We start from the raw sequence: 27673 nt of genomic DNA, 5'->3' as shown, positions 1-27673 counted from the left end.
TCCACCAATTGTCAGCTGTGTGACTTTGGGAAAGTCATTACTCTATTTATTTATTTATTTATTTATTTTACTTGTACATATCTATTCTATTTATTTTATTTTGTTAATATGTTTTGTTCTCTGTCTCCCCCTTCTAGGCTGTGAGCCCACTGTTGGGTAGGGACCGTCTCTATATGTTGCCAACTTGTACTTCCCAAGCGCTTAGTACAGTGCTTCACTCAATAAATACGATTGATTGATTGATTGATTCTCTGGGCCTCAGTGACCTCATCTGGAAAATGGGGATGAAGACTGTGAGCCCCCAGTAGGACAGCCTGATCACCTTGTAACCTCCCCAGCACTTAGAACAGTGCTTTGCACATAGTAAGCGCTTAATAAATGTCATCATTATTATTATTACAAATGGGCAACAGATAGAGACGGTCCCTACCCAACAATGGGCTCACAGTCTAGAAGGGGGAGACAGACAAAAAAAAAAAAAAGCAAGTGGACAGAGCCCAGGCCTGGTAGAAGGTCATGGGTTCTAATCCCGGCTCCGGCCCGAGCTGCCCCGTCCCACTGATCCGCCAATCTCCGTCTTCTCCCCCGTTTCCCTCTGCAGTCTGACGTCTCCACGCCCAGCCCACAGCTGGCCACCATGGCGGCTGGAGTGCTCAGAAACCCGGCCGACTTCTGGTTCCCCGCTCCCTTCTACCAACCCTTCCTGCACCGTGCAGAGACAGACATCGCGGACACCACGGAAGAGGAGGAGGACGAGGATGAGGAGGAAGAGGAGGAAGATGGGGAGGACGAGGAGCTGGAGCTGGAAGGAGGCCGCGGCCTCGGGAGCCCAGGGGAGACGTGGTCGCCCAGTGGGGCCGAGGTGACCCTGCGGTTGCTCAGGTTCTCGGAGCTCATCAGCGGCGACATCCAGAGATACTTCGGCCGGAAGAGCGGAGGCGAGGCCCCGGACGCCGGCTGCGGGTCTCAGGGCGGATGCCCTGTCCGCCTGGCCGGGGCGGAGCTGGACTCCGCGCTCCTAGTACCTTCGGCCCCCGGGAGGGCCTGCCACGGGGAGAAGCCCCCCGCCCACCTGCCGGCCCGGGCCTCGAGGCCTGCGGGCGGGCCGGGGCATCTGGGTCCCCTGGAGGACCTGTTCGAGTTTGGGCTGGGCCACACCGGCCCGCCCGGCCCAGCTGGCAGTCGCCGGCTGAGGCTGGAGCAGAAGTACGGCCGCATCCGGCCCATGAGAAAGCGGGTGCTGCCCGCCTCGTTCTGGACAGAGCCAGCCCCGGCCCCCGGCGCCCTGGGCCTGCCCCACGCCGACCCGCCCGACTTCAGCGACCTGCTGGCCACCTGGACGTCCGATTCCGGCCACGAGCTGCCGGGGGGTATCACGCAGGAGCCAGGAAGATCGGCCGGAGAGGCGGATCAGGTCAACGCCGCCTGAGAGGGCTTGGCCCGCTCGCCCGGGGCCTACTGGGAGGGACTAGAGAAGCATTGTGGCTCACTGGAAAGAGCCCGGGCTTTGGAGTCAGAGGTCACGGGTTCAAATCCCGACTCCACTAATTGCCAACTGCGTGACTTTGGGCAAGTCACTTAACTTCTCTGGGCCTCAGTGACCTCATCTGGAAAATGGGGATGAAGACTGGGAGCCACTCGTGGGACAACCTGATCACCTTGTAACCTCCCCAGTGCGTAGAACAGTGCTTTGCACATGGCAAGCGCTTAATAAATGCCATTATCATTATTATTACTGGGCCCGGCAGGGGCGGCCACAGGGTGGTCGTCTCTGGGCCAATGGCAGGCCGCTTCTCTTGGTCCCGCCCGGGTCGGGCAACACGGTAAACCCCTCCGGCCACCCACCGCAACGGGTCCAGTCTCAGGGGGAACTCGGAGGCGAAAGAGAAAGGATGGCCCTGCTGATTGATGAGCAAACACTTTCTGTTGACTCCCTGGATTAAGTGCCAGGGAATCCTTCTTCCTCCTGGTGCCCGGGCTGGGTTTGAAGGGCACGTGGCTGCCAGGAGGAAGAGCGGGCATCCGGGGTGGGGGCGGGGGAGCTCCCTAAAGCCAAGCAGACCCCGTGGTTGGGTCTCCATCCTTCGTGGCTGGGGCATGAAGCCCTGAGAAGGCCCAGCTGCTGCCCCGTGGCTGGGTCCAGCCTCCAGCAGGATTCAGGACGGTGGAGTGTGAAGCACACAGGGGCTACCCCCATCCCCTCAGTCCGGCCCCCCGCCCTGCACCGAGGGGTCCCGGGCCCAGGAAGGTAGGAGGGGCCCTGGTCCCAGGTCCGAACGTCCCCCGTTAATAAAGGTCCTTGAATCCCTGGTGACGGGCTGTATTGAGTTATTTTCCTTGGCCGTGGGCCTCGCCACAGACTCTTCCCCCCGGCCGGACCCCAGATTCTGGGGGCTGGAGGCAGGAGTCCCTGCTCTTCCCCGGGGGCCTCGGTCAGCTCCTGCCGAGGAGCGAGACGCCCCTTCGGCACCCCGCAGCACCCTCAGCCCGCACGGGTTGAGTCCCTCTTGTCTCCGACTCACTGAGGTCATACCCCTGCCCCCTGGTCCCCCACCCAACTCCCCAACACACACATACACACACCTGGAAGGGACTAGAACACACAGGCTTAGTGGGAAGAGCCCGGGCCTGGGACTCAGAGGACTTGGGCTCTAATCCCGGCTCCGCCACTTGTCTGCTGGGTGAACTTGGGCAAGTGATTTCACTTCTCTGGGCCTCAGTGACCTCATCTGTGAATGGGGATTAAGACTGTGAGCCGAATTTGGGCCAGGGACTGTGTCCAATCCGACTGGCTTGTATTCCCCCCAAAGTGCTTAGTACAGTGCCTGGCACACAATAATGACAATGATAATAATAATAAACGTGGAATTTGTTAAGCACTTACTCTTAAGCACTGTTCTAAGTGCTTGGGGGGATCCAAGCAAATCAGGTTGGACACAGTCCCTTGTCCACGTGGGGTTCACACTCTCAATCCTCATTTTACAGATGAGGTAACAGAGGCACAGAGAAGGGAAGCAACTTGCCCAAAGTCGCACAAAGTGGCAGAGGCAGGATTAGAACACACGACCTTCTAACTCCCAGGTTCATGCATTTCTTAACGAATACCACGATTATTACTATTAACTATTAGGTGCCATATACCATTGCTGGACTCCTGGGCTCCCCACATCATTACAGCTGACTTTCTGGGGGAGGGGGCCCCATTCCGGTACAAGCTCCAGGGCCTGACTCCCCAAAACGGAAGAGGCTCGGCATCACTCTGATTATTTTGTACTTACCCCACTGCTCAGTGCAGAGCTCGGCACATAGGAAGCGCTTAGTAAATCCCACAATTTTTGCTATTATCACTGCTCCCAGTGGGCCCCTGCCTGGGCCAGAGCACACTTTATTTCTGGAGGAGGGTGCCTGGCCTGACTCTAGAGGCTTAGCTCTGGGCTGCCCTCTGGCCCTCTGGTTCTGGGCCTGTCCTGGCCGAAACGCCGCCGCTCTCCGTGTCCCTCCGCCCAAGCGCTGCTTCAGAATCTCTTACCACTTCAACCACCTGGCCCAGAACCCAGAACAGTTAGCCAGCTCCCCTCTCTTCCCACCATGCCAGTGGCTGGCAGAAAGGAGGGAAGAAGAGGCATGGAGCGGGATGCTGGGACTGGGGATGTCTGGGAAATTCAGGTCGAGGTCTTGTCTTTTTCTACTTTTCCTGTAGTCTCTGCAGCTAGGTAGGCTGGCAGAGCAGGGACCGTGTGTCTGAACACTTGAAACCCTGGGGATGGGGCCTGGTTAGGACACCAGGGGACACTGGGCGCCAGTGACCTCGGAAGTGACTCCGGGTCCCGGTCTGGGCACCCGAGAACTTGGCAGCAACTGAGGGGCCTGGTGGTCCTCTATTTCCCAGACTCCAGTTCCTCCGGACACTGGTTCCTCAGATCACCCTGAGCTCAGAGCCCTCGGGTCCGGGAGACCCCAGCCTCCCCAGGGTGATGGTTCTCAGAGCCGGGAGACCTTCCGGCACCCCGGGGAGGGAGGAAGCCGGGAGTTCGTGTCCGGGGAGGGGAAGGAGCCTCACTGGCTCTGGGACTACTCCTAATACCTGGTGGCCTGGCAGACGCCCCATCTCTTTATCTCAGAAGTCGCCGTGGTGTTCGTCGTGTCCGCCACTGCCTCCGGCCTGGCTCCTTGATAAAGCAGCCCTGCATTTTTCTGCTGCCCGGGGTCAGAGGGCTGAGGGGCGGCATTCTTCGCTCCACAGCGTCAGCACGTCCTCCCACAGAAGAGCTAGCTCCTCCATCCGCTGAGGAGAAAATGGGGGACTAATGAGGTCCAGTGCTCAGTCCAGTGCTCCGCACCCAGTAAGCGCTCAACAAATACCAGTGATTGATTGGGCCTGGGTGGGGGGGAGAGGGGAGATGCCTCGGAGGAAGAGATGATGCCGGTGGCAGACAGGAGAGAGAGGAGGATGCGGGGGCAGGGAAGGGATGGGGAGACAGGGTCTGGGTGGAGGACTTGATGGATTAAGGAAAAGAATGCCAAGAAACAACAAGAAGTGGACAAGATTAGGAAGAAAGCTAAACAAAGTCATTAATCTTTCCTAGGTAAACCTCTCCTCCCCATCTGAAGGCTTTTTATCTGGAAGAAAATAGCGCTTACAGGATAAGAGGGCTGAGGCTCTCACAGACAGCTAAACTCTCACTAATGGGCAGAGTCAGAAAGCCGTCCCCTGACTGTGGGGGCAGTTTTCCCTCTAACCCCCAAACTGGGGTCACCTGCCCTGAGGCACCCCCCAAGGTGGGAGGATTGGTTTGTCTGGCTGTGGCCCAAGCCAGTTGACTCGAACCTCAAATGAGGTGGGGGCTGTAGTAGTGGTGGTGGTAGTAGTATTAATAATAATAATGGTATTTGTTAAGCACTTACTATGTGCCGAGCGCTGTTCTAAGCGCTGAGATAGATACAAGGTAATCAGGTTGTCCCATGGGGGGGCTCAGTCTTAATCCCCATTTCACAGATGAGAGAACTGAGGCACAGAGAAGTTAAGTGACTGGCCCAAAGTCACCCAGCTAAGTGGCAGAACCGGGATTAGAACCCATGACCTCTGACTCTCAAGCCTGGGCTCTTTCCACAGAGCCATGCTGCTTCGTAACAGACACGTTCCCTACCCACAACTAGTTTACGGTTTCAGCCTGCTTTGATAATATAATAATAATAATGATAATTGTCCTATTTGTTAAGTGTTTACCTATATACTAGGCACTGTGCTAAGCACTGGGGTGGGTACAAATTGGGTTGGACACAGTCCCTGGCATTCATTCAGTTGTATTTATTGAGCGCTTACTGTGTGCAGAGCAGTGTACTAAGCGCTTGGGAGAGTATAATACAATAAACAGATACGTTCCCTGCCCACAACGAGTTTACAGTCTGGGGGGGGAGACAGACATTGAGAAACAAATTATAGATACAGACATAAGTGTCCCACATGAGGCCCACACTCTTAATCCCCATTTTACAGATGCCAGAACCGAGGCACCGGGAAGTGAAGTGACTTACTCAGGGTCACGCTGCTGGTAAATGGTAGAGTTGGAATTAGAACTCAGGTCTTTCTGACTCCCAGGTTCTGGCTCTATCCAGTAGGCCATGCTGCTTAATCCCTTCAAAATATTCAATCCCATTATCCCTACAACAACAGTAACAGTGGTATTATTTTATTATGAGCTAAACGCTTGGATAGGTACGGGATAAGACTGACCACAGTTTCTCCCTGACGCGGGGCTCACAGTCTGAGGGGGAGAGAGAAAAGTTCATCTGAATCTCCAATTTATGAAGTGAGGAGACTGAGGTGACGAAAAATGAAGCGACTCGCCCAAGGTCACAAAGCAGACCCGTGGTGGAACTGAGATTCGAACCCAGGTTTCCTGACTCCCTGTCTCAGGTTCTCTCCACTAGGCCTTGCTTTCTCCAACCCAGGGCCCTAATGAAACAGTGAAAGCGGGTCTCCGCCGACAGCCTGGATGAGGGGGAAACAAACACACCCAGTTGACTTCAACTCCTTTTATTTCTGACATTCGGATATTCGCACCCCGCCATCCCTCCCTGCCCGGCACGTGGTCCCGGGGAGGAGGCCCTGTCTTTGAGGAGCCCACCGCCCCCAACAGAGATTAAAACTACCCCTCAAAAGTGCCCAGACTATAAAAACCCAAGCTAGAAAGTTCGGTTCCTCCGATGGCGACCCCCCACAAGAGAAGGGTGTTTGCAGAGGGTGCCCCTCTGGGATCGGCGGGACAATTGGTCAGCGGACTGGGAGAAGAAAGAGAGCAGAACCCATGTGCCCGCAGATGGCAGGGAGCGCTGACCACCCAGGACTCACCAGTGTAGCCGCCCATCTCAGCGGGCGGCCGCTCCCGACAACTTCCCGGCTGTCCGGTTGGCTCTGCCGGAGAGGATGAGGCCTGTGTGCCGGGACCCGGCAGGTGACCCCTCGGCCCAGAAACCGTGATCAGCACGGAGCAAGAATCGTCATTGTCAGCCCCTCTCCCTCCTCAGCCCTCGTGGGGTGGCGAGGGAGAGACGAGCAGATTGTCAAAGGGAAATCTTTCAGCACGGCCCCCACGCTTCTCGCTGTGGAGTGGGACCTTGGGCGGCGCGCCTGCCTGGCTTGGATAGCCAGGAGGCCGCTGCGGCCTGCCCCGCCCCGGGCAATTCGAGCTGTGCGGCCACCCGTCTGCCCAGGGCCTTGCCCCAGATGCCAACCCTGACGGGCGGCAGTGAGCGTGTCCGCTCGTGAGAAGTTCTTCGGCTCGCAGCCGGGATGACCCAGTCAGTTGGGAATGGCATGTCCCAGAGGCCCCGGAGTGAACCGCGGCTGGGCCGGCAAGCCTTCTGACGATAGTGGCCAGCTGGGATGCCAGCCGGGAGAGGCCGGCCAGCCGCCGCTGATGAGAAAGGCCTAGAGCCTCCGGCCCTGCCCGCCTCTGCCCACCGTCGCCTCTCGCTCAGTCACACCCTGAAGCTAAGGCTCCAGCAAAGTGGGGGGTTCCAGTTCCTCCCTCGCTCCCCCAGCCGCCAAGGACAAGAGACGGTGAGAGACACCCCTCTGGTCGCCTCGAGTCCAGAGGTAGGCCTCGGCCTGGCTCCAGGAGACCGTCTGGGCCATTGTCCCCGGGCTCCTTTCTGAAAACCACCCCCACAGACAGGGATGGGCTGGTCTGGTTGAAAGGAAGGAGGAGGCGGGGTGGGAATCAGCTGGGAGAGACTGCAGACGGGAGCAGCCTGAGACCCGGGTGGAAGTAGGGGGCTGGGAGTCCCGCCCCCCGAGCGACGGAGGCCAGCTAGGGCCCCCCGGGACAGCAGCAGCAACAGGGTGTTCAGGAGGAGGCCTAAATTGGCAACTCGGGTAGGGAAAGGCCCCTGGTTCTCTCATGCTCAATTTCTCTCTCCATCACCCTCTCCCATTTGCTCCAGGGGCCCCGAGCACGTGCAGGAAAGAAAGTGAAAGACCCGCTTGGTCCCTCTATACCTGATGAACGTGAGAGGGAGATGTCCCGAATGGAGCTCACTGGACACCGACCAGAGGGAAAAGCAATAAAATGTAAACGGCGCGACCCACGGAGTACATCCAATTAAAAATTACGAAACCGGACACTGAAACGGGGAAGCCCGGGGTGGTGGGCTTGGAAGCCGGCGACACTTGGCTCTTCCGTCACCCCTGGAGAGGAGAGGCGACTGGTTCGGAGCAGCCCAGAGGGCCCCAGGGCTGGTGGGGGGAGCAGAGTTCTTGGGGGCCAGAGCAGAAACCCGTCAGAGGGGCCAGAGGAGAAAGGGGATTCTGGGACCCTCACGTTTGGGCCAGGGAGAGTTCTTCCAGCCCTCCTTTTCCAAGTCTGTATCTCGCCAGATCCTTCCTGGTTACCAACCCCACCACCTGTGGGAAGGAAACCAGACAGGACCCATTATGTCCCCACGACCACCTGTACCCCTCCCGGACACGTCGCCTCACCACGGTCTATCGCTTGCCCACTCACTCGCTCTCAAATCTACTTGTCCTTCTTCCCCCTACCTGTAAATTCTCTTAGGGTCTGTCTCTACCACTGGCCTAGAAGCTCCTCGAAGGGATCATGTCTACCAATTCTTAGACTCTCCGAAGCGCTCAGTAGAGTGCTTGGTACACTGTAGACTGGAAGCTTCCTGAGGGCAGGGATCGTTTCTACTACCTCTACTGTAACCCTTCCAAATTTATCAGATAACTGGTCTCCCCCACTTCAAAGCCTTAGTGAAGGCACATCTCCTCCAAGAAGCCTTCCCTGACTAAGCTCTCCTCTCGTCTTCTCACTCCCTTCTGCGCTGCTCTTATTTGCTCCTTCATTCATCCTCCCTCCCATCTCCACAGCATATATGTAAATATCTGTAATTTATTTATTTACCCATTTATTTATATTAATGTCTGTCTCCCCCTCTAGACTGCTGAGCTCATTGTGGGCAGGAATGTGTCTGTTATTATTGTACTCTCCAAAGCACTTAGTACAGTGCTTTGCAAACAGTAAGCGCTCAATAAATACGATTGAATGAAGGAATGAACTCTCAGTATAGCGCTTTGCTAGATGGTAAGCTCGTTGGGGGCAGGGAATGTGTCTGTTTATTGTTATTCTATATTCTTCCACACGCTTGGTATTTTGTATACAGTAAGCGCTCAATATAGGACTGGAACAATGAACGAAAGGTTAAAAGCTCTATGAAGGCAGGGATCGTGTCTGCACATAATAGTCGCTCCAGAAATATTTCTGGTATATGTTAGACCCAGGGCTGACCCACAGGTTTTCATTTCCCAAAATCATCTTGATGGGGGCAGCCATTTAATAATGATGACGGCATTTGTTGAGCGCTTATTCTGTGGCCAAGCACTGTTCTAAGCGCTGAGAATGTTCTAAGCCATTCCACCCCCTCATCTTTGGCTCTGACCATACCAGAACCTTGAATGCAAGCCTTTATGGCCCCTGGGCTAGCTGCCCAGAGTTGACCACCAGATGCACTTGTGGGGCCCAGTCCCGCACTGGCTCTGCAGTACTCTCCCAAGCGCTCAGTATAGCGTCTTGCCCTCAGCAGGCGTTCAATAGGCTCTACTGCTTGACTGATCAGGGCAGACCTGTCTGGGGGGGAGAGGAAAGGCAAAAAGAAGGCTCAGGCCTCTCTCTCCTGGGGCTACTCAGCTGCAAACCTCCTTTGAGCCACATCTCCCTGAGAAAAGAAGGGTTGGCGCCCGGCCACACAGGAAGATGGTCGGCAGCGACCTCAAGGATGCGGGGCCACGGGGGGGTCGCCAGCTGGGTCTGTGTGGTTGCTGATCCTGCGCAGACCCGGCCCAACTCACCTGGTTGTCGTTGTCCACCACCACTAAGTGCCTCAGCCCCAGGGCCCGGAACAGCTTGAACACTCTCGGAAGCGACGCCTCCTATAATAATAATGAAGGTATTTGTTAAGCGCTTGCTATGTGCAAAGCACTGTTCTCAGCGCTGGGGGGATACAAGGTGATCGGGTTGTCCCACGTGGGGCTCACAATCTTCATCCCCATTTGACAGATGAGGTCACTGAGGCCCAGAGAAGTGAAGTGACTTGCCCAAAGTCACACAGCCGATAAGTGGCGGAGCCGGGATTAGAACCCATGACCTCTGACTCCCAAACCCGGGCTCTTTCCACTGAGCCAAGCTGCTTCTCTACAAAATCTATAAAAGTGATGCCACATCAGGCAGGGGGTCTGAGAGGCTGTCCCCGATTAAGCCCTCAATTTCCCTCCTCCCTCTCCCTTCTGCGTCACCCCTGCACTTGGATTTGCACCCTAATTATTCATCCCTCAGCCCTACAGCACTTTGGTCTGTGTCCATAATTTCTTTATTTCTATTAATGTCTGCCTCCTGCTCTAGCCTGAAAGGTCACTGTGGGTAAGGAACGTCTATTGACTCTCTACTCCGCACACAGTAAACACTCAACAGATAATAGTACTACTACTACTACTACTACTACTAATAATAATGGTGGTATTTGTTAAGTGCTTACTATGTGCCAGGCACTGTACAAAGCACTGAGGTGGGATACAAAGAAATCAGGTGGGACACAGTCCCTGTCTCACATGAGGCTCACAGGCTCACGGTCCGCTCACCTGAGGGACCGTGTATGGGGATGGATTCATGAACTCCGTCAGGTCCATCATGCAGTCCCGCTCATCCTGGGACACGTGGATCGACTGGATCGGAGGGAAGCGGGGGTAGGCGTCCCGGAAGTCCTTCAGCTTCAGCCGCCGCTGGACCAGATTCAGGTTGGCCCGCTCCACAAACACCTGTCGGGGAGGAGGGGGATGTGAGAGGCCAGGTGAGACCCTTCTCGGTGGCCATCTGGGTGGAGGGGACCCAAGGCAGCCCTCCCTCCGCACCAGCCCCTGTCTTTCGGAGACATTGGTCGGGATTCCACCATTTTGGTGGCTGCGGCCTGTTCTCATCCAAACTAGCTCCCCGGGAAAGGACCAATGCCCAGTGAAGAGGATCGGCCAGTCCCGGTCAGCAGCCGCCCAGTGGGGAGCCTCGTCCATGGGGACGTGAGAGGCTCCAACCCCGGCGGACTGGATCTCGGCAAGGACCAAGCGGCAGTGGATTACCTTGTGTTTCAGCAGGACGATCAGCTGGGAGCGCAGGATTAATCCCTGTAGCCTCGCTGGCTGCCGCGAGGGAAAGACAGTGCGTCGGTCAATGGGCAGGGGGCCCGGTTGCCCCTCAGGACAGGCGGGTCGAGTTTTGGCCCCACCGGGAAGGCCGGGAGAGCTTCTGTCTGCGGTGACGCTTCCTGGGATGCTCAAACCCTCCACCCGCTCGACACCCCGGACGGGTGCCCAGTGTCGGGTCTCTTTAGGTGCCTGCTTTGCATTTGGGGCGTGGGGGACCACGGGGAAAGTTGGAAACACAAAAGCATCCCCTACACCGACCCCCTGACTCCCGGGAGCCAGATGGGGTCCCTCTGGGCCCCACTGGTGGAAAGGCCAATGTCAGACCAGAGTTCTAGGCCGCTACAGAAGCCCCCAGAGGGTTCAGCCGTCCGTCAAAGCCCCGCCTCCCCTGCCCTGTTCAGTCCCAGAGGGGAGACCCCTACCGCCTTCCTCAAAACCACCCTTAATTATGGTAGCCACAAGTCGCTTTCTAAATGTCACAGCACCATGCTAAACAATGCCTCCGGATCATCAGCTTGGACACAGTACCTGCCTCATGTGGGGCTCACAATCTAGGAGGGAGGAATGAGAAGAATCTTATCCCCATTTTAACCCAGAGAGGTTAAGTGACCTATCCTGGCTCCCACGGCCGAGCAGGGATAGAGCCCAGACCTCCGCCTCTCGGGCTACCCTGCCTCTGTCCAACCCAGGTTGCCATAGGAGGTCCCCATCACCTCCTCACGCCCATGGCAGCCATCACACAGAGGCGCTGGCCACGCTTCCTCCAGGCCCAGCCCGGAATTCCTTCTGGGTGACAGGTCGCCCACGGGTTGTGAGACGGGATGGGGCCTCCCGCTCTCCGTCCCCTACCTGGGTGTCGTCGGTGTATGCCACCACGGGGAATCCATTGTGGTTGGACGAAGTGTCACTGAGGATGTCCACTATGACGCCGACTTTCTCCACCCTCCGCAGACAGGTGACGGGGGCACTCATCACTTCTCTGGGGGAGGGAGACGGGGACAGATGCCGCTCAGGAGAGTGGAGAAGTGGCAGGAGCGGGCAGCCACCAGAAAACCCCCTGCTCCACACTGAGCCCCGTGGGCAGCAAGCTGGGCTTGGGCCCCTCGTCGGACTTCTGGGCATGGCTCACACGTGCCCGATGGTGCCCTGGGACATGCCCGGGAGCGGGCCCATGTGTGGATTCCCGGGTGGGACTACCGTTCCCAACAGTTCTCCCATGCCGGATCATGGACTGAGCGGGTGCCAAGTGTCACCACGGTGCTTAATAATGTTCCAAGGCCCCCCAGAAGTCTCCTTAGGCATCAGAGGGAGGCCAGTAGATCCCGGCCAAAGAGTATACGAGCATCAGATAGCATCTGGCCAAGGAATTTGGTGGGTGAGGGCAAAGGAATGGATGCAGGGCTCCGGGCCGTCCAGTTCCTGGACCCAGAACGGCCAGACTTTTCGGCCACCTAGTGCCAGGTGCCCCCCCAAAAAACTGTGGCTCCACCTCCTGCATTAACAGGAGCCTTTGGTGACTATCACTCAGTGTCCCCTGCCCCTGGCTGGCATCTCCCTGCCACCTAGTCTCACTCTGGACCCAAGGAACTGGCGACCAAAAGTGACACCAGGGGAGGGCTAGGTGCCACCTCTCTGCGGAGAAAGTGCCTGGTTTTGGTTCCGGTTCTCTGACTCGGGGCTGAGCCTTGCTCAGAGGGTCTTGCGGGTAGGTTGTGGGGGTGTCGTTACCTGGCGGTGAGGGAGTGGGAGGTGACTGGGGCCTCCCAGTGCAGGAAAGGCACACTCTGCAGCTGGATGTGCATGTCGTACAATCCCTGGAAACAGAGGAGGCGGGCGCAGTGAGACAGCTGGAGCCCCCTAGAAGCAATCCCTGCTTCCCGTTATCTCTGGTCTGCGCCCCCCTTCACACTTCCTCCCAAGCGCTTGCTCCAGTGCTCTGCACACGGGAAGCGCTCGGTAAATACCACTGGTTGACTGAATGGGTTAACCCAGATGCCATGCCGAACTGGGGTTAACTGGGTAGCCCAGCTAATCTTCAAGTAAAAACTCACAACTGGCATTAAGCTTGCTGTGGGCCGGGAATGTGTCTGTTTATTCATTCATTCATTCATTCAATCGTATTTATTGAGCGCTTACTGTGTGCAGAGCACTGTACTAATTTTGTTATACTGTACTTTCCTAAATGCTTAGTACAGTGCTGTGCACACACAGTAAGCGCTCAATAAATACCACTGAATTGAACTGAATTAAGATGCTCCACTAAGTCTTCCCACTTAACCAACTTGTCTCTCTTCACCAACTGTTTCCACAGCTGACCCTCCTCCCTTCTCCCGAGATTATCTTCTCTCTGCCCCTTGCTTTTCAGTCTCCCATCACCTTCCTCTCCCGGGCTTGGCCTGTTCCCCGGGCTAGGAATTCCCTCCCCTCCAGTCAAATGGATCAGGGCTCTTCCCATCTTCAAACCCCTCCGAAAACACCAACTCCTCCAACAAGTCTTCGCCGATTTACTCCTACTTTATTCCAACCCAACAACCATCTCTACCTCCTGGGTAAGCACTGAATCTTATCCTCAGCACCTGCCTACGTATAATAATAATATAATAATAATAATAATAATAATAATAATAATAATAATAATAATAATAATAATGTTGGTATTTGTTAAGAACTTACTATGTTCCAAGCACTGTTCTAAGCGCCTGGGGAGATACAAGGTAATCAGATCGTCCCACGAGGGGCTCACAGTTTTAATCCCCATTTTACAGATGAGGAAACTGAGGCCCAGAGAAGTGAAGTGACTTGCCCAAGGTCGCACAGCAGACAAGTGGCGGAGCCGGGATTAGAACCCACAACCTCTGACTCCCGAGCCCAGGTTCTTTCCACTGAGCCATGCTGCTTCTCATGTATGTGTGCTTACTATGTATGTAAGCAGGGAATGGGTCTACTGATTTTGTTGTATCGGACTCTCCCGAGCGTTTAGTCCAGTGCTCTGCACACGGTAAGTGCTCAATAAATTCCAGTGATTGACTCTGTACATTCAATCACCTATTCTGACTCTACTGCTGGGAAACATTTCTGTCTCCCCCCGTTACAGTGTCAGCTCACCGTGGGCAGGGAAGGTGTCACTTTTTTGTTCTGAACTTGCCCAGACCTTGGTAAGGTGCCACGTTGCCTTCACTGGGTGCTCAAAAGATACCCCTTCCACGAACGATCTTGGATAATGGGGGCTCCCCAATTACAAGACTCGAAACACCTCTCTCTCCTCCAAGAGACATACTATCAAGCAGCAACATAAACCCGGTGGGCTAAGCCCTCGAGGTTCACAGGTGGCCACTTATGACTTCGCCCGCTCAGGGAGGAAGAGGCCAACGGGCTGATCGGGCCGGGCTGGGGGTGGGCTGAGGTATCCCGATCACCCCGGGCCACCCGGAGTCCCATTCCAGGGCCCCCCACCGTGAGAGGAGGCACTTCCCTGGGGCCTCACCTCGATGAAAAAGTCTCCGACGATCTTTGCCGTCATCAAGACCAGCATGATGGGGAAACCGTATGTGACGTTGCTCGTGGCCTCCATCATGATGACCGTCAGGCTCAACGTCATTCTCACGATCCCTCCTGCGGAGGAGGCAGGCCGGTTACAGGGGTGGGATGAGGTGGGGGGCTTCAGCAAGGCGGAGGAAGCGGGAGGGATGGTGCTCCCGGGGGAATGACCTCCTCTGGAGCTCGTGGATGGCCGGCCAGGGGGAGGAAGAGAGAGGCGGCCCCAGGAAGGGGGCCTGATGTGCATTTTCGGGTGGACTGACCCCATTTGCTTCCAAACTGGGGTTTTGAGCCTTTCTTCAGATTTCTATTCTGAGCGGGTGGCTGCCAGCATTCGGCAAATCCGAGGCTCCCCACAGGGCCACAGAGGACCCACCCCCAAACCACCCCGGCCCCCTCCGCCGCTAGAGAGCACATCCTCATCCAGCTTCCTCTCCGGTCCAGGGGATCCCAGGCCGGACGCGCCGCTCTCAGACGGGACTCACCGAGCTGGGCCGCGGCCCCCATCAGCGCGTACTTGCCAGGGTCGGCCCATATCTGAACGGACACAGGAGGGATGGGGATGGGTTGGCGAAGGCCCGGCGGGCCCCCCCACGCCGCCCACCCTCGCCTCCGGGGCCACTGACCGCCGCGTCGGTGACGTAGGACAGGGAGATGCCGAAGAGCCGGCCCCAGGCGGCCCCGATGAGGAGAGACGGGATGAAGACGCCCGCGGACACGGTGAGTCCGTAGGTCCAGCAGGCCAGGAAGAAATAGACCAGGGTGAACAGGCCCAGTGTCATGGGGTTGTAGGAACCTACCAAGGAAACGGAGACCATGTCACCCAGCTTCTTGAGGCCCTTCCTGGGCCCGATTTAATGAGTCGTGCCCCTCACGGTCCTTCTCCCTCCCAGCGAGGACGGGTATCCTGTCTACCCACTCTATTTTTTTTTATGGTATTTGTTAAGCCCTTACCAGGCACTCTACTAAGTGCTGGGGAGACAATAATCATGATAATAACAATGATGGTATTTGTTAAGCGCTTACTCTGTGTCAGGCTCTGTACAAAGCATGGGGTAGAACCAAGGGAATCGGGTTGTACCCAGTCCCTGTCCCACGTCACTGTCCCTGAGAAGTGAAATGACTTGCCCAAGGTCACCCAGCAAAAAATGGCAGTGCCGGGATTAAAATCCAGGTCCTTCAGATTCCCAGGCCTGTGTTCTATCCACTAGGCCACCGACCTCTCGCTGACATCCTACCTCTGGTCTGGAATGCCCTCCCTCCTCCTATCAGACCTATAATTGCTCTCCCCAACTTCAAAACCTTATTGAAGGCCCATCTCCTCTAAGAAGCCTTCCCAACTAAGCCCCCCTCTCCTCCCGCTCCCTTCTGCGCTGCTCTTACTTGCTCCTTCATTCATCCTCTCTCCCATCCTCATGGCACATATGTATAGATCTGTAATTTATTAATTTACTTATCTATTTATTTATATTGACGTCTGTCTCCCCCTCTAGACTGTGAGTTCATTGTGGGCAGGAATGTGTCTGTTGTTATATTGTACTCTCCCAAGCCCTTAGTACAGTGCTTTGCACACAGTAAGCACTCAGTAACTACAATTGAATGAATGAATTATTACTACTACTGCTGTACTCTTCCAAGCACTTAGGTCAGTGCCCTACATTCAGTAGGTGCTCGATAAATACCATTAGCCCTACGCATTACTCTTCCAGACATTTAGTACAGCGCTTGGCCCTCAGTGGGTGCTCAATAAATACCCTCACTACTGCTGTATTCTCCCTAGCCCTCAGTACAGTACCTTGCACTCAGTAGGTGCTCTATACATCACCACAGTAGTGTAGCGGACGGCATGATTAGACCTAACCATCCCCTTCACCCCACAGCACTTCTGTCCATATCTGTAATTTATTTATTTACTGTCTGTCTTCCCCTCTAGACTGTTAGCTCACTGTGGGCGGGGAAAGTGTCTGTTGCATTGTGCCACTGTATGCTCCCAAACGCTTAGTACAGTGCTCTGCACCCAGTAAGTGCTAAATAAAAACGATTTACTGACTGACAATGAAAACCCTCCAGGGTTGGCTCTGTGCCATTTCTGGCAGATGTTCTTGGGATTTTAGAAGTTCCGATGAGAAGGAACACGGCCAGCCCGGTGAGAGGATGTTCTGTACTAAATACCCTGCTTCGACCTCCCTGAATATAGATGTCCAAAATAGAAACCTAGTTTCCCCCCACCTTCATTTCCCCAACTGTTGACACCCCGAGAGGGGTAACGGTAGCAGTGGTATTTACTGAGCACCCTCTGGGTGCAGTGTACTGTATTGGGTGCATGAAGAAGTGCCCCCAGAGCCCAGTACCAGCTCCTGCTGGACTGTAAGCTCATTGTGGGGAGGGAATGTGTCTGTTTGTTGTTGTTATATTGTACTCTCCCAAGCACTTAGTGAGGTGCTCTGAACACAGTAAGCGCTCAATAAGTCCACAGTGGCATTTATGCGCGTATACATAATTTAATTATTTATAATAACGTCTGTTTCCCCACCGAGACTATAAGCTCGTCGCATCTACCGACTCCGATGTATTGTACTCCCCCAGGTGCTTAGTACAGTGCTCTGCATGCAGTAAGTGCTCAATAAATGTGATTGACATGATCACATACACATGGCTCACAGCACACCCTCCCGGGCACGGATGCCTGGATCTTTTCGGCTCTTCTTTCCAAGCAAAAAACCCGCATCCCAGAACTGGCTTCTACTTTAAAGCCCTCGTTCAGAGGGCGGATCTCCGTAATGACAGAGCACAGGCCTAAGAGTCAGAAGGTCATGGGTTCTAATCCCGGCTCCACCATTTGTCTGCTGCGTGGCCCTGGGCAGGTCACCCCTTTCTAGACCGTGAGCCTGTTGCTGGGTAGGGACCATCTCTATATGTTGCCAACTTGTACTTCCTAAGCACTTAGTCCAGTGCTCTGAACACGGTAAGCGTTCGATAAATATGATTGAATGAATGAATGAATCTCTGTACCTCAGTTCCCTCATCTGTAAAATGGGGATTAAGACTGGGCGCCCCATGGGGGATTGGGACTGTATCCAACCCGATTTGCTTGTATCCACCCCAGCGCTCAATACGGTGCCTGGCACACAGTAGACGCTTAACAAACACCACATTACTACTATTATTATTATTACAGACAGCCCACCCTCCGCCGGCTCCAACGCTGGACTGGACGGAACTCAACCGTCCCCTCCCGGGGCACCCCCTCTGACCGACGTCTGCGATTCGAGAGTGTACCTGGAGGGTCGTGGAAGAGGCTGACGACGCTCTTTTCCGGGGTGTTGAAGAAGGCTGCTGCCATGGAGTTATATTCGCCATCTGCACAGAACAGCTGGGGACGGAGCGGGATAGAGGGGATAAAGAGAGAGGAGGAGGAGGAAAAAAGTGACCAAATCTGCTCTCATTTCAGACAACCTCGCTGGGGTGGGGGAGATGGGCTTGTTGTCCCCCACCAGCCCCTGGCCCAAGTTGGTTCACCCGGGCCCACCCGCGATGGGATCGGGAATGGGCAGGAGACAAACTGCCTGTAGCTCCTGGCCTCTCCCATCAATCAGTGGTATTTACTGGGCGCTTGCCATGTGCAGAGCGTTTGGGACAGTACAATGTAATAGAGTCAGCAGACACGTTCCCTGAATGCTCACCAAAAGGCCTTCCCAGACTAAGCCCCACTTTTCCTCAGCTCCCCCTCCCTTCCCCCTCACCACGAGTCGCTCTCTTTGCTCTTTCCCCCTCTCCCCGCCCCTCAGCAATTCTGTATCTATGTATATATCTGCAATTCTATTTATTGATATTGATGTCTGTTTACCTGTATTGACGTCTGTCTTCCCCTGGCTAGACTGTGAGCCCATCGTGGGCAGGGAATAACAATAATAATATTAATAATAATGATGGTATTTATTGAGCACTTACTACGTGCAAAGCACTGTTCTAAGCGCTGGGGAGGTTATGAGGTGATCAGGTTGTCCCATGGGGTGCTCACAGTCTAAATTCCCATTTTACAGATGAGGTAACTGAGGCCCAGAGAAGTTAAATGACTTGCCCAAAGTCACACAGCTGACAATTGGTGGAGCCGGAACTTGAACCCATGACCTCTGACTCCAAAGCCCGTGCTCTTGCCACGCTGCTTCTCAAAATGTCAGAATGTCTTCTTAGAATATCTCTATTGCTGTATTGTACTTTCCAAATGCTAGGTACGATACTCTGCACACAGTAAGTGCTCAATAAATACGACTGAATGAATGAATGAACAAATGCCCATGACGCACTTATAGTTTAGAGGGCGTGGAGTCTAATGTGGGGCTGGTGCGCTTTTGAATATCACTCAGCAACAAGTTTTCTGATCGGTCAAACGTCCTGGCATCTCACTGAGCTGGGGGCCTGGACCTCGAGGTCCTGCTTTGGGGAACCCCCTCGGCTCTAACTGGGGCTGGGAAGACCCCGGAATGGAGCTGGGCACCCCAATCCCAGTCTCTTATACCTGAACGTTAGCCCTGGACAACATTCCCTCCCGAACCCGCCCGCCCACTTTGCCCCACCAGGGCTGGGAGTCAGAAGACCTGGATTCTAAACCCGGATCCACCACTCGTCTGCTGGGTGACCTTGGGCAAGCCACTTCACTTCTCTGGACCTCAAATTCCTCTTCTGTAAACTGGGATTAAATCCTACTCACTCCTACCTAAACTTGGGAGCCCCAAGCAGGACAGGCTCTGTGTCCAACCTGATAATCTTATTTCTTACCCTAGTGCTTAGAACAGTGCTTGGCCCATACTAAGCGCTTCACAAATACCATAATTAATTAAATTACTTCAATGTCCAAAACAAAACCTGACCCTATTCTGGGTCCCAATCGAAAGTACTGAGTGCCTATCTTGTGTGGACCACCGTACTGTTTGGATGAACACAATAATGATAATAATAATAATAATGACAATGGTACTTAAGCACTTACTTTGTGCCAAGCTCTGTACTAACTGCTGGGACAGATACATGCTAATCAGGTGGAACACAGTCCACATCCCACATGGGGCTCACCGTCTTAATCCTCATTTTACAGATGAGGTAACCGAGGCCCAGAGAAGTTCAGTGACTAGCCCGAGACCACCCAGCAGACAAGTGGTAGAGATGGGAAGAGAACCCAGGTCGTTCCGACTCCCAGGCCCGCTCGGGCTCTGGCTGCTAGGCCATGTTGCTTCTTGATTTATTGATTGAGTGATTGACTACATGTATTTCGAGGACTGCCCTTTGTTCTCAAGGATGCCACCACTGGTGGTGAAATTCACCTTGGACAGGTGTGGGTCTGAAAGAATCAATGCCAGACCCCCAGTTTTGGCCCACATTATGTGCAAATCCCGACTTCCTCTTGCTGTGCTGATGTTATCTGCGGTGCCTGGCATTGTCTTTGCTTTTGACTCTTTGTCCCCCCAGTCGTGAGGGGCTTTGGCTCAAACAGGGCCACTCCGTTGGGCTTGCTCACCTGCAGCAATGGAGTCCCGGTTGTCACCTGGGACGCGGCATGAGCCCGGGCCTGGGATTCGGAGGACCTGGGTGCTCATCGTCGCAATGCTGCTTGCCTGCCGTGTGACCCTGGGCAAGTCACTTCACTGGGCCTCAGTTTCCTCATCTTTGAATGGGGAGGCAACTCCTGCTCTCTGTCCAACTTGGACTGTGAGCCCCATGGGGGACAAGGGACTGTGTCCGATCCAATTAACTTGAATCTATCCCAGATCTTAGAACGGTGTTTGACATGAAGTGCTTGAGAAACAGCCTGGCCTAGTGGATAGAACTCGAGCCTGGAAATCAGAAGGACCTGGGTTCTCATCCCGTCTCCACCTCGGGCCTGTGTCTGGACAACCACTTCACTTCTTTGGTTCCCTCATCTGAAAATTGGGGATTAAGACGCTGCACTCAGTAAAAGTGCTCAATAAATACGATTGAATGAATGAATGAATGGCTGTGAGCCCCACGAGATATTGCTGTCTTTTTGGCGCCGTCTGGCGGACATCGGTGAGCACGGCACCCCTGCGGCTTCGCTGACCCCCTCCGTGATATTGCTGTGCTTTGGGCGCCGTCTGGCGGACAATAGTGAGCACGACACCCCTGCGGCTTTCGCTGCCCCCCTCCGTGATATTGCCGTCTTTTGGGCGCCGTCTGGCGGACATTGTTGAGCACGACACCTCTGCGGTGTTGCCGCCCCGTGTGCTGAGAAGCCTGTGCAGTGGGTAAAGCCTGGGCCAGGGAGTCAGAAGTTGTGAGTTCTAATCCCGCCCCCGCCACGTTTGTCAGCTGTGTGACCTCGGGCAGGTCACTTCACTTCTCTGGGCCTCATTTCCCTCATCTGTACACTGGGGATTGAGGCTGTAAGCCCCATGTTTCACAGGGACGGTGTCCTACCGGATCTGCTTGTACCCACCCCGGCGCTTAGTGCAGTGCTTGGTACATAGTAAGTGCTACGACTGAATGAATGAGTGAATGAATATACACATGTACACTTTCATTCATTCATTCAATCGTATTTATTGAGCGCTTACTGTGTGCAAAGCACACTAAGCGCTTGGGAAGTACAAGTTTGGAACATATAGAGACAGTCCCTACCCAACAGCGGGCTCACAGTCTAGAAGGGGGAGACAGATAACAAAACAAAACATATAAACCAAATAAAATAAATAGAATAAACACGTACAAGTAAAATAAATAAATAAATAGAATAATAAATATGTACAAACATATATACAGGTGCTGTGGGGAGGGGAAGGAGGTATGGCGGGGGGGATGGGGAGGGGCCTTTCATAATTCTATTTATGCCTGTTTACTTGTCTGTCAAGCCCTCCAACCCTAGACTGTGAGCCCCTTATGGGCAGCGAATGTCTCTCTTTATTGCTGTATTGTACTTCCCAAGTACTTAGTACAGTGCTCCATACATAGTAAGAGCTCAATAAATACGGTTGAATGAATGAATAGCAGTATCGCAGAGAATAAGTATCGCAGAGAAGCAGCGTGGCTCAGTGGAAAAGAGCCTGGGCTTTGGAGTCAGAGGTCATGGGTTCAAATCCCAACTCTGCCAACTGTCAGCTGTGTGACCTTGGGCAAGTCACCCAACTTCTCCGGGACTCAGTTCCCTCATCTGTAAAATGGGGATGAAGACCGTGAGCCCCCCGTGCGACAACCTGATCACCGTGTAAGCTCCCCAGCGCCTAGAACAGTGCTCTGCACATAGTAAGCGTTTAACAAATGCCATCATTATTATTATTATCACGGAGGGGCCTCAGCGAAGCCTGTTGTTGGGTAGGGACCATCTCTATATGTTGCCAACTTCTACTTCCCAACCGCCCAGCACAGCGCCCTGCACACAGTAAGCACTCAATAAATACGATTGAATGAATGAATGAAGCCCCAGCCCCACCCCCACCCAGCAGAGAGAGCTGAGAAGCCGCAGGCGTGTCGTGCTCACCAATGTCCACCAGACGGCGCCCAAAAGACAGCAATATCACAGAGGGGCCTTATTCATTCATTCAATCGTATTAATTTATTGAATGCTTACTGTGTGCACAGCACCGCACTAAGCGCTTGGAAAGCACAGTGCAGCAATAGAGACAATCCCTGCCCACACCGGACTTACAGTCTAGAAGGGAATAATTGTGGTATTTCTTGAGCACTTACTATGTACCAAGCACTGCACTAAGCGCCGGGGTGGGTACAAGCAGATCCGGTAGGACACCGTCCCTGTGAAACATGGGGCTCACAGCCTCAATCCCCAGTGTACAGATGAGGGAAATGAGGCCCAGAGAAGTGAAGTGACCAGCCTGAGGTCACACAGCTGACAACCGTGGCGGGGGCGGGATTAGAACTCACAACTTCTGCCTCCCTGGCCCGGGCTCTACCCACTGCACAGGCTTCTCAGCACACGGGGCGGCAACACCGCAGAGGTGTCGTGCTCACCAATGTCCGCCAGGCGGCGCCCAAAGCACAGCAATATCACGGAGGGGGTCAGCGAAGCCGCAGGGGTGTCGTGCTCACTATTGTCCGCCAGACGGCGCCCAAAGCACAGCAATATCACGAAGGGGGTCAGCGAAGCCGCATGGGTGCCGTGCTCACCAATGTCCGCCAGACGGCGCCAAAAAGACAGCAATATCACGGAGGATATATATGCATATGCATGTGTGTGTATACACACACATATACATACGTATATGTATGTATATATATATATTATTTATTTATATTAATGTCTGTCTCCCCCTCTAAACTGTGAGCTCGCTGTGGGCAGGGAACGTGTCTATTTGTTATTATATTGTCCTTTTTCAAGCACTAGTACAGTGCTTTGCACAAAGTAAACGCTCAATAAATACGATTGAATGAGTGAATGAATGGAAGAGTATAAAGCTTCTCGTGGGCAGGGCCTGCATCATTTCCTTTCGCATGCCCCTTCCCAAGTATTTGATAGAGGGCATGTACCCAGTGGGCACTCAAACACCATTTCTACTACACCCCGGGCCAGGACACTCTGGACAGAAAGGTCGTTGTGGGCAGGAAATGTGTCTGTTTTATTGTTATACTGTATTCCCTAATGTACACTGTACACAATGTATACTGCATCAGAGAAGCAGCGTGGCTCAGTGGAAAGAGCGCGGACTTGGGAGGCAGAGATCATGGTTTGAACCCTGGCTCCGCCACTTGTCAGCTGTGTGACCTTGGGCAAGCCACTTAACTTCTCTGTGCCTCAGTTACCTCATCTGTAAAATGGGGATTAAGACTGTGAGCACCACGTGGGACAACCTGATCACCTTGTATCTCCCCAGTGCTTAGAACAGTACTTTGCATATAGTAAGCGTTTAACAAATACCATCATTATTATTATCGTTATTATTCCCCCGAGTGCTTGCTACAGTGCTCTGCACATAGTAAGCATTAAATAAGTATAACTGATCGACTGGCCAACCCTGCTGGCTCCCCCGGGGCCGAGTGGGGCCCCAGCCTCTCCCCTACCTGGAGCGGGTAGGACATGGAATTCCCTTGAAGCGGCTGGCAATCCCGGGAAGAGTAGATCATCACAAAGGCGACGGTGGCCGTGACGGCGGCCACCAGCATGGCTTCGATTACCTGCAGGCAAGGCCGGTGGATGTACCTGGACACCCCAAACAGAGCGTTAGGTCGTTCTCGGCTCCCCCTGAAAGGAGGCAGGAGGAGGCAAGAGGAGGTAGGGAGGGAGGGAGGGAAAGGGGACCAGACAGATAGGTCATCAAAGACATCTTCTAGACTGTGAGCCCGTTGCTGGGTAGGGTCCGTCTCTATACGCTGCCGACTTGAACTTCCCAAGCGCTTAGTACAGTGCTCTGCACACAGTAAGCGCTCAAGACATACGACTGAATGAATGAATCAAAGCAGACATCTGCCCTTCTCTCTCCCATGAGCTCCCATCACGGGAAGCAGAGTGGACTAGTGGATAAAGCCAGTCCGGGGAGTCAGAGGACCTGGGTTCTAATCCCAGCTCTGCCACCTGCGTGACCTTGGACAATTCACTTCACTTCTCTGGGCCTCTATCTCCTCAACTGCAAAATGGGGACTCAACACCTGTTCTCCCTCCTACTTAATCATCACAATGGTATTTGTTAAGTGCTTATTATGTGCCAAGCACTATTCTAAGCACTGGAGTAGGTACAAGGTCATCAGGTTGTCCCACGTGGGGCTCACAGTCTTAATCCCCATTTTACTGATGAGGTAACTGAGGCACGGAAGTTAGGAGGCTTGCCCAAGGTCGCCCAGCAGACAAGCGGCGGAGCCGGGATTAGAACCCACGTCCTCTGACTCCCAAGCTCGTGCTCTTTCCACTGAGCCACAAACTTGTATCTACCCCAGTGATTGGAACAGCATTTGACACATAACAAGTGTTTAACAAATCCCATTAGAAAAAAAAAAAATCTACACACAAAAAAGCAAGGAGTCTTTTCAGGAAACAGATATTCACACACTCCTGGTTATTAATACCTAAGACCCAATACCACTGACACACCCCAAAGCTCTCAACGGTGCTGAAAACCCTTAAACCCTCTCACTAGTTCTCCAGCTTTCTACCTCCAACTTCCCCGTTGGAGTTCCCTATGGTCAGGGAATGTGTCTTATACATCTGTTGAGCCTTCCTAGGAGTTTAGCACGGTGCATCGGTAAATCCATAAATATCAACAACAATTTGGGGTTGCCAGTACTCTTGACAGGAAGCACAACCGTTAGGGGTTCTTACCTGATTCGAAACATAGTCAGCCAGTAATTCAAGGCATTGAATACTGCTCCCAGGATCCCACCTGGAAGAAAGTCAGATTGGAAACCTGATCATTCGCTCACTCAGTCGATCATTCCGTTATTAAACAGGATAGAAAGACCATCGATTCTTTTGAAATGTGCTGCTGGAGAAGGCTCTTACGAATACCATGGACTGCCCGAAAAACAAACAGATGGATTTGGGAGCAAATGAAACCAAAGTGGTCTTTGGAAGGGCCAGACGACTCGACACAGATTAGCATATTTTGAACACATAATCAGGAGGACTAATTCTTTGGAGAAGATACTAACGCTGGGAAAAGTCCACGGAAAACGTGGAAGAAGCAGACTAGCAGCGAGATGGATGGAGACCATAGCAACAATTACAGAAGAACTGTTAGAACGGTTGCGGATTATTGGCAAAGGACAGGATGTTCTGGAGAAAGTACATCTGTGGGGTCGCTATGAATCGGAAATGACTTGACGGCTCTTAATAATAATAATAATGATCGGTCAGCCAGCCAGTCAGCAATTCAGTCAGTTAGCCAACTAGACAGTCCGTCAGTCAATCAATCAGCCATTCATTCACTCTTCCACAGATCAGACTCAATTCAGCAATGAAACCTTTCTGCAGATTCACACACTACACGTGGCAGCGCAATACGCAGCACAGCCTAGTTGAAAGATCAAGGTCCTGGGAGTCAGAGGACGTGGGTTCAAATCCAAGCTCAACCAATGGCCTGCTGTGTGACCCTGGGCTGATCACTTCCTTTCTCCTGCCCTCAGTCCCCTCGTCTGTAAAATGAGGATTCAATATCTGTTCTCCCTCTCGCTCAGGTTGTGAGTCCCAGGTGGGACAGTGACCACGTCTAACCTGTCTTGTATTTACCCAGGGCTTAGTACAGTGTTTGGCACATAGTAAGCGCTTAAAGAACACTGTTATGACATATATACCCTATAAAAGAACTTGTAAATCTTTCAATCTCTGGTTATCTGGTATATTTGCCCATTTACAATGACTACTTTCCCCCACTGGAATGTAATGTCCTTGAGAGTCAGGGGAGGCGGCACTTCCTCCAAACAACGGTATTTTTTGAGCTCTGTGCAGAGCACTGTACTGAGCGTTATGAAGAGTCCAATAAAATGGAGTTGGAGTCGGGTCAGCACACCCTTAAAACTTATGATGATGGTATTTGTTAAGCGCTTACTATGTGCAGAGCACTGCTCTAAGCGCTGGGGGGTTACAAGGTGATCAGGTTGTCCCACGTGGGGCTCCCATTCTTAATCCCCATTTTCCAGATGAGGGAACTGAGGCCCAGAGAAGTGAAGTGACTTGCCGAAAGTCACACAGCTGACACTTGGCAGAGTTGGGATTTGAACCCATGACCTCTGACTCCAAAGCCCGTGCTCTTTCCATTGAGCCACGCTGCTTCTCTATGTATGCATAAAAAACTTATGTATTTTATTCCTATCCTCAGCCCTCATGCACACATACACACATCTATATATTTATATCTCTATATCTCTCTCTAAATATATATATATATATATATATATATATATATATATACATATATTTGTAGATGCAGCCATTTGTTCAGTTGCTCCATCCTCATGTGACTATACCACTTCCTACATGATTCTTGCTATTCTACTACAACCTAGCCCACATACTCGGCTTCTCCAATGCCAACCTACTCACTGCACCTGTAGCCGACCCCGGCCCACTCCCTCCCTCTGGCCCGGAACTCCCTCCCCCATCAAATGCGACCGTCCATCACTCTCCCCTCTTCAAAAACCCTCCTAAAATCACACCTCCTCCTACCCTGAATAGCCCATTTCCCCTCTCCGCCCTCCCGTCTGCGTCGTCGACCCGCACTTGGCTGTGTGTCCCTTAAGCATTCGGAAACTCACCCCAGCCCGCTTATACTCATGACCGTATCCTTATGCTCCACTATTTCTCCTCTCTGTAATTGGTCTCAATTAGCACTGAGACAGGGTGGCCTACTAGGTAGAGCCGTGGGGCGAAGGTCACTAGACCCCCCCCCACCCCCACCAACCCCTCCTACAGACTGAAAGCTCCTTAGGGGCAGGGGTCACACATCTACTAACTCTGTCGCATTAGCTTCTCCCCAGTGCTCCGTCCAGGGCTCTGCACACAGTAAGCGGCTCAAATCCCACGGACTGATGGATGGATTTCCCCAGGAGGAAAGAGGAAAGGAGCTGTAGAGGCAGACCGAGGGCGGGATCGTGAATCAGTCCGCCGGGAAAGAGTTTCCTTACCGACTACGCCCATGGCTATGAAGATGGGGATCTCATGGATGGTGTACACCATTTTCTGCACAGACAAGAGAAGGGGGGAAAGGAGGGACGAAACGATTGGTAAAGCTGCCGAGGAACTGCAGATTTTAGATTGTAAGCCCCCACCCCCACCCGTCCCAGTCAGGGACCATGTTTGATTTCCCTTCTAGACTGTGAGCCCTGTTTTTGGGTAGGGACTGTCTCTGTTGCCAAATTGTACTTGCCAAGCACTTAGTAAAGTGCTCTGCACACAGTAGGTGCTCAATGAATACGACTGAATGAATGAATTTCCACCTGTGTGTGTTCTCCCAGGGCTTAGTTGAGTGCTCTGTCTACAGTACATGCTTAATAAATACCATGAACGCTACCACTCCAGGAGTAAACCCCAAACTTGAAACCTTTTGCCTCGAATCCGATGGAATGGGTAAGCTACCTGTGGGGGAGACTCCCCTCCCTCGCCCCCCATTTTCCCCTTCTGCTCTTCCCTCGGGTCAGGGAGTATCACCGAGGCAGCGTGACCTAGTGGGGAAAGCCGTGGGGCTGGGAGTCACCAGAGCCGGGCTCTAGTCCCAGCTCTGCTCCAAGCCCGCTGGGTGACCATGAGCCCATTGTTGGGTAGGGACCGCCTCTATATGTTGCCAACTTGTACTTCCCAAGTGCTTAATACAGTGCTCTGCATACAGTAAGCTCTCAATAAATACCACTGAATGAACGAATGAATGACTCGGGGCCAGGCATTTCTCCTCCCTGGGCCTTGGTGTCCCCTTCTGTAAAATGGGGATAAGATCCCCTGCTCTCCCTCCTTCTTGGTGAGTCTACGATAGGATGGTCTTTGATCTACCCCGGCAT

The 27673-nt window shown here is 53.4% G+C and overlaps 2 protein-coding genes across 3 annotated transcripts in view; one reads left to right on the top strand and one right to left on the bottom strand.

Moving 5' to 3' along the window:
• Positions 1-637: 637 nt before the first annotated feature.
• On the top strand, positions 638-1429 carry PERCC1 (proline and glutamate rich with coiled coil 1). The gene has a single exon (XM_038762700.1). It carries the CDS (start codon positions 638-640, stop codon positions 1427-1429), a length of 792 nt encoding a protein of 263 aa, XP_038618628.1.
• A 4592-nt stretch (positions 1430-6021) lies between these two features.
• Positions 6022-27673, bottom strand: part of CLCN7 (chloride voltage-gated channel 7) — a 40610-nt gene continuing 18958 nt past the window's right edge. The window contains exons 13-25 of one of the 2 annotated variants that reach the window (XM_038762862.1): positions 26807-26861; positions 24507-24567; positions 23255-23435; positions 17510-17603; positions 14857-15026; positions 14716-14767; positions 14178-14305; positions 12422-12507; positions 11543-11672; positions 10628-10687; positions 10136-10312; positions 9350-9430; positions 6022-7906 (exon numbers count right to left, since the gene is read on the bottom strand). In XM_038762862.1, the coding sequence (XP_038618790.1) occupies positions 7820-7906; positions 9350-9430; positions 10136-10312; positions 10628-10687; positions 11543-11672; positions 12422-12507; positions 14178-14305; positions 14716-14767; positions 14857-15026; positions 17510-17603; positions 23255-23435; positions 24507-24567; positions 26807-26861 (1362 nt within the window). In that variant the 3' untranslated portion in view covers positions 6022-7819. The remainder of the gene's footprint in view (positions 7907-9349; positions 9431-10135; positions 10313-10627; positions 10688-11542; positions 11673-12421; positions 12508-14177; positions 14306-14715; positions 14768-14856; positions 15027-17509; positions 17604-23254; positions 23436-24506; positions 24568-26806; positions 26862-27673) is intronic. The other variant, XM_038762863.1, reaches the window with a different exon arrangement.

Source organism: Tachyglossus aculeatus, chromosome 21 (assembly GCF_015852505.1).
Source record: "Tachyglossus aculeatus isolate mTacAcu1 chromosome 21, mTacAcu1.pri, whole genome shotgun sequence".
NCBI lineage: Eukaryota > Metazoa > Chordata > Mammalia > Monotremata > Tachyglossidae > Tachyglossus > Tachyglossus aculeatus.
Note: the sequence above shows the minus strand (reverse complement) of the source record. Positions and strands in the feature narration are given on the sequence as shown.

Excerpts from the sequence above, each read along its gene's own strand:
- PERCC1 (XM_038762700.1), top strand. The coding sequence starts at position 638 with ATGGCGGCTGGAGTGCTCAGAAACCCGGCCGACTTCTGGTTCCCCGCT.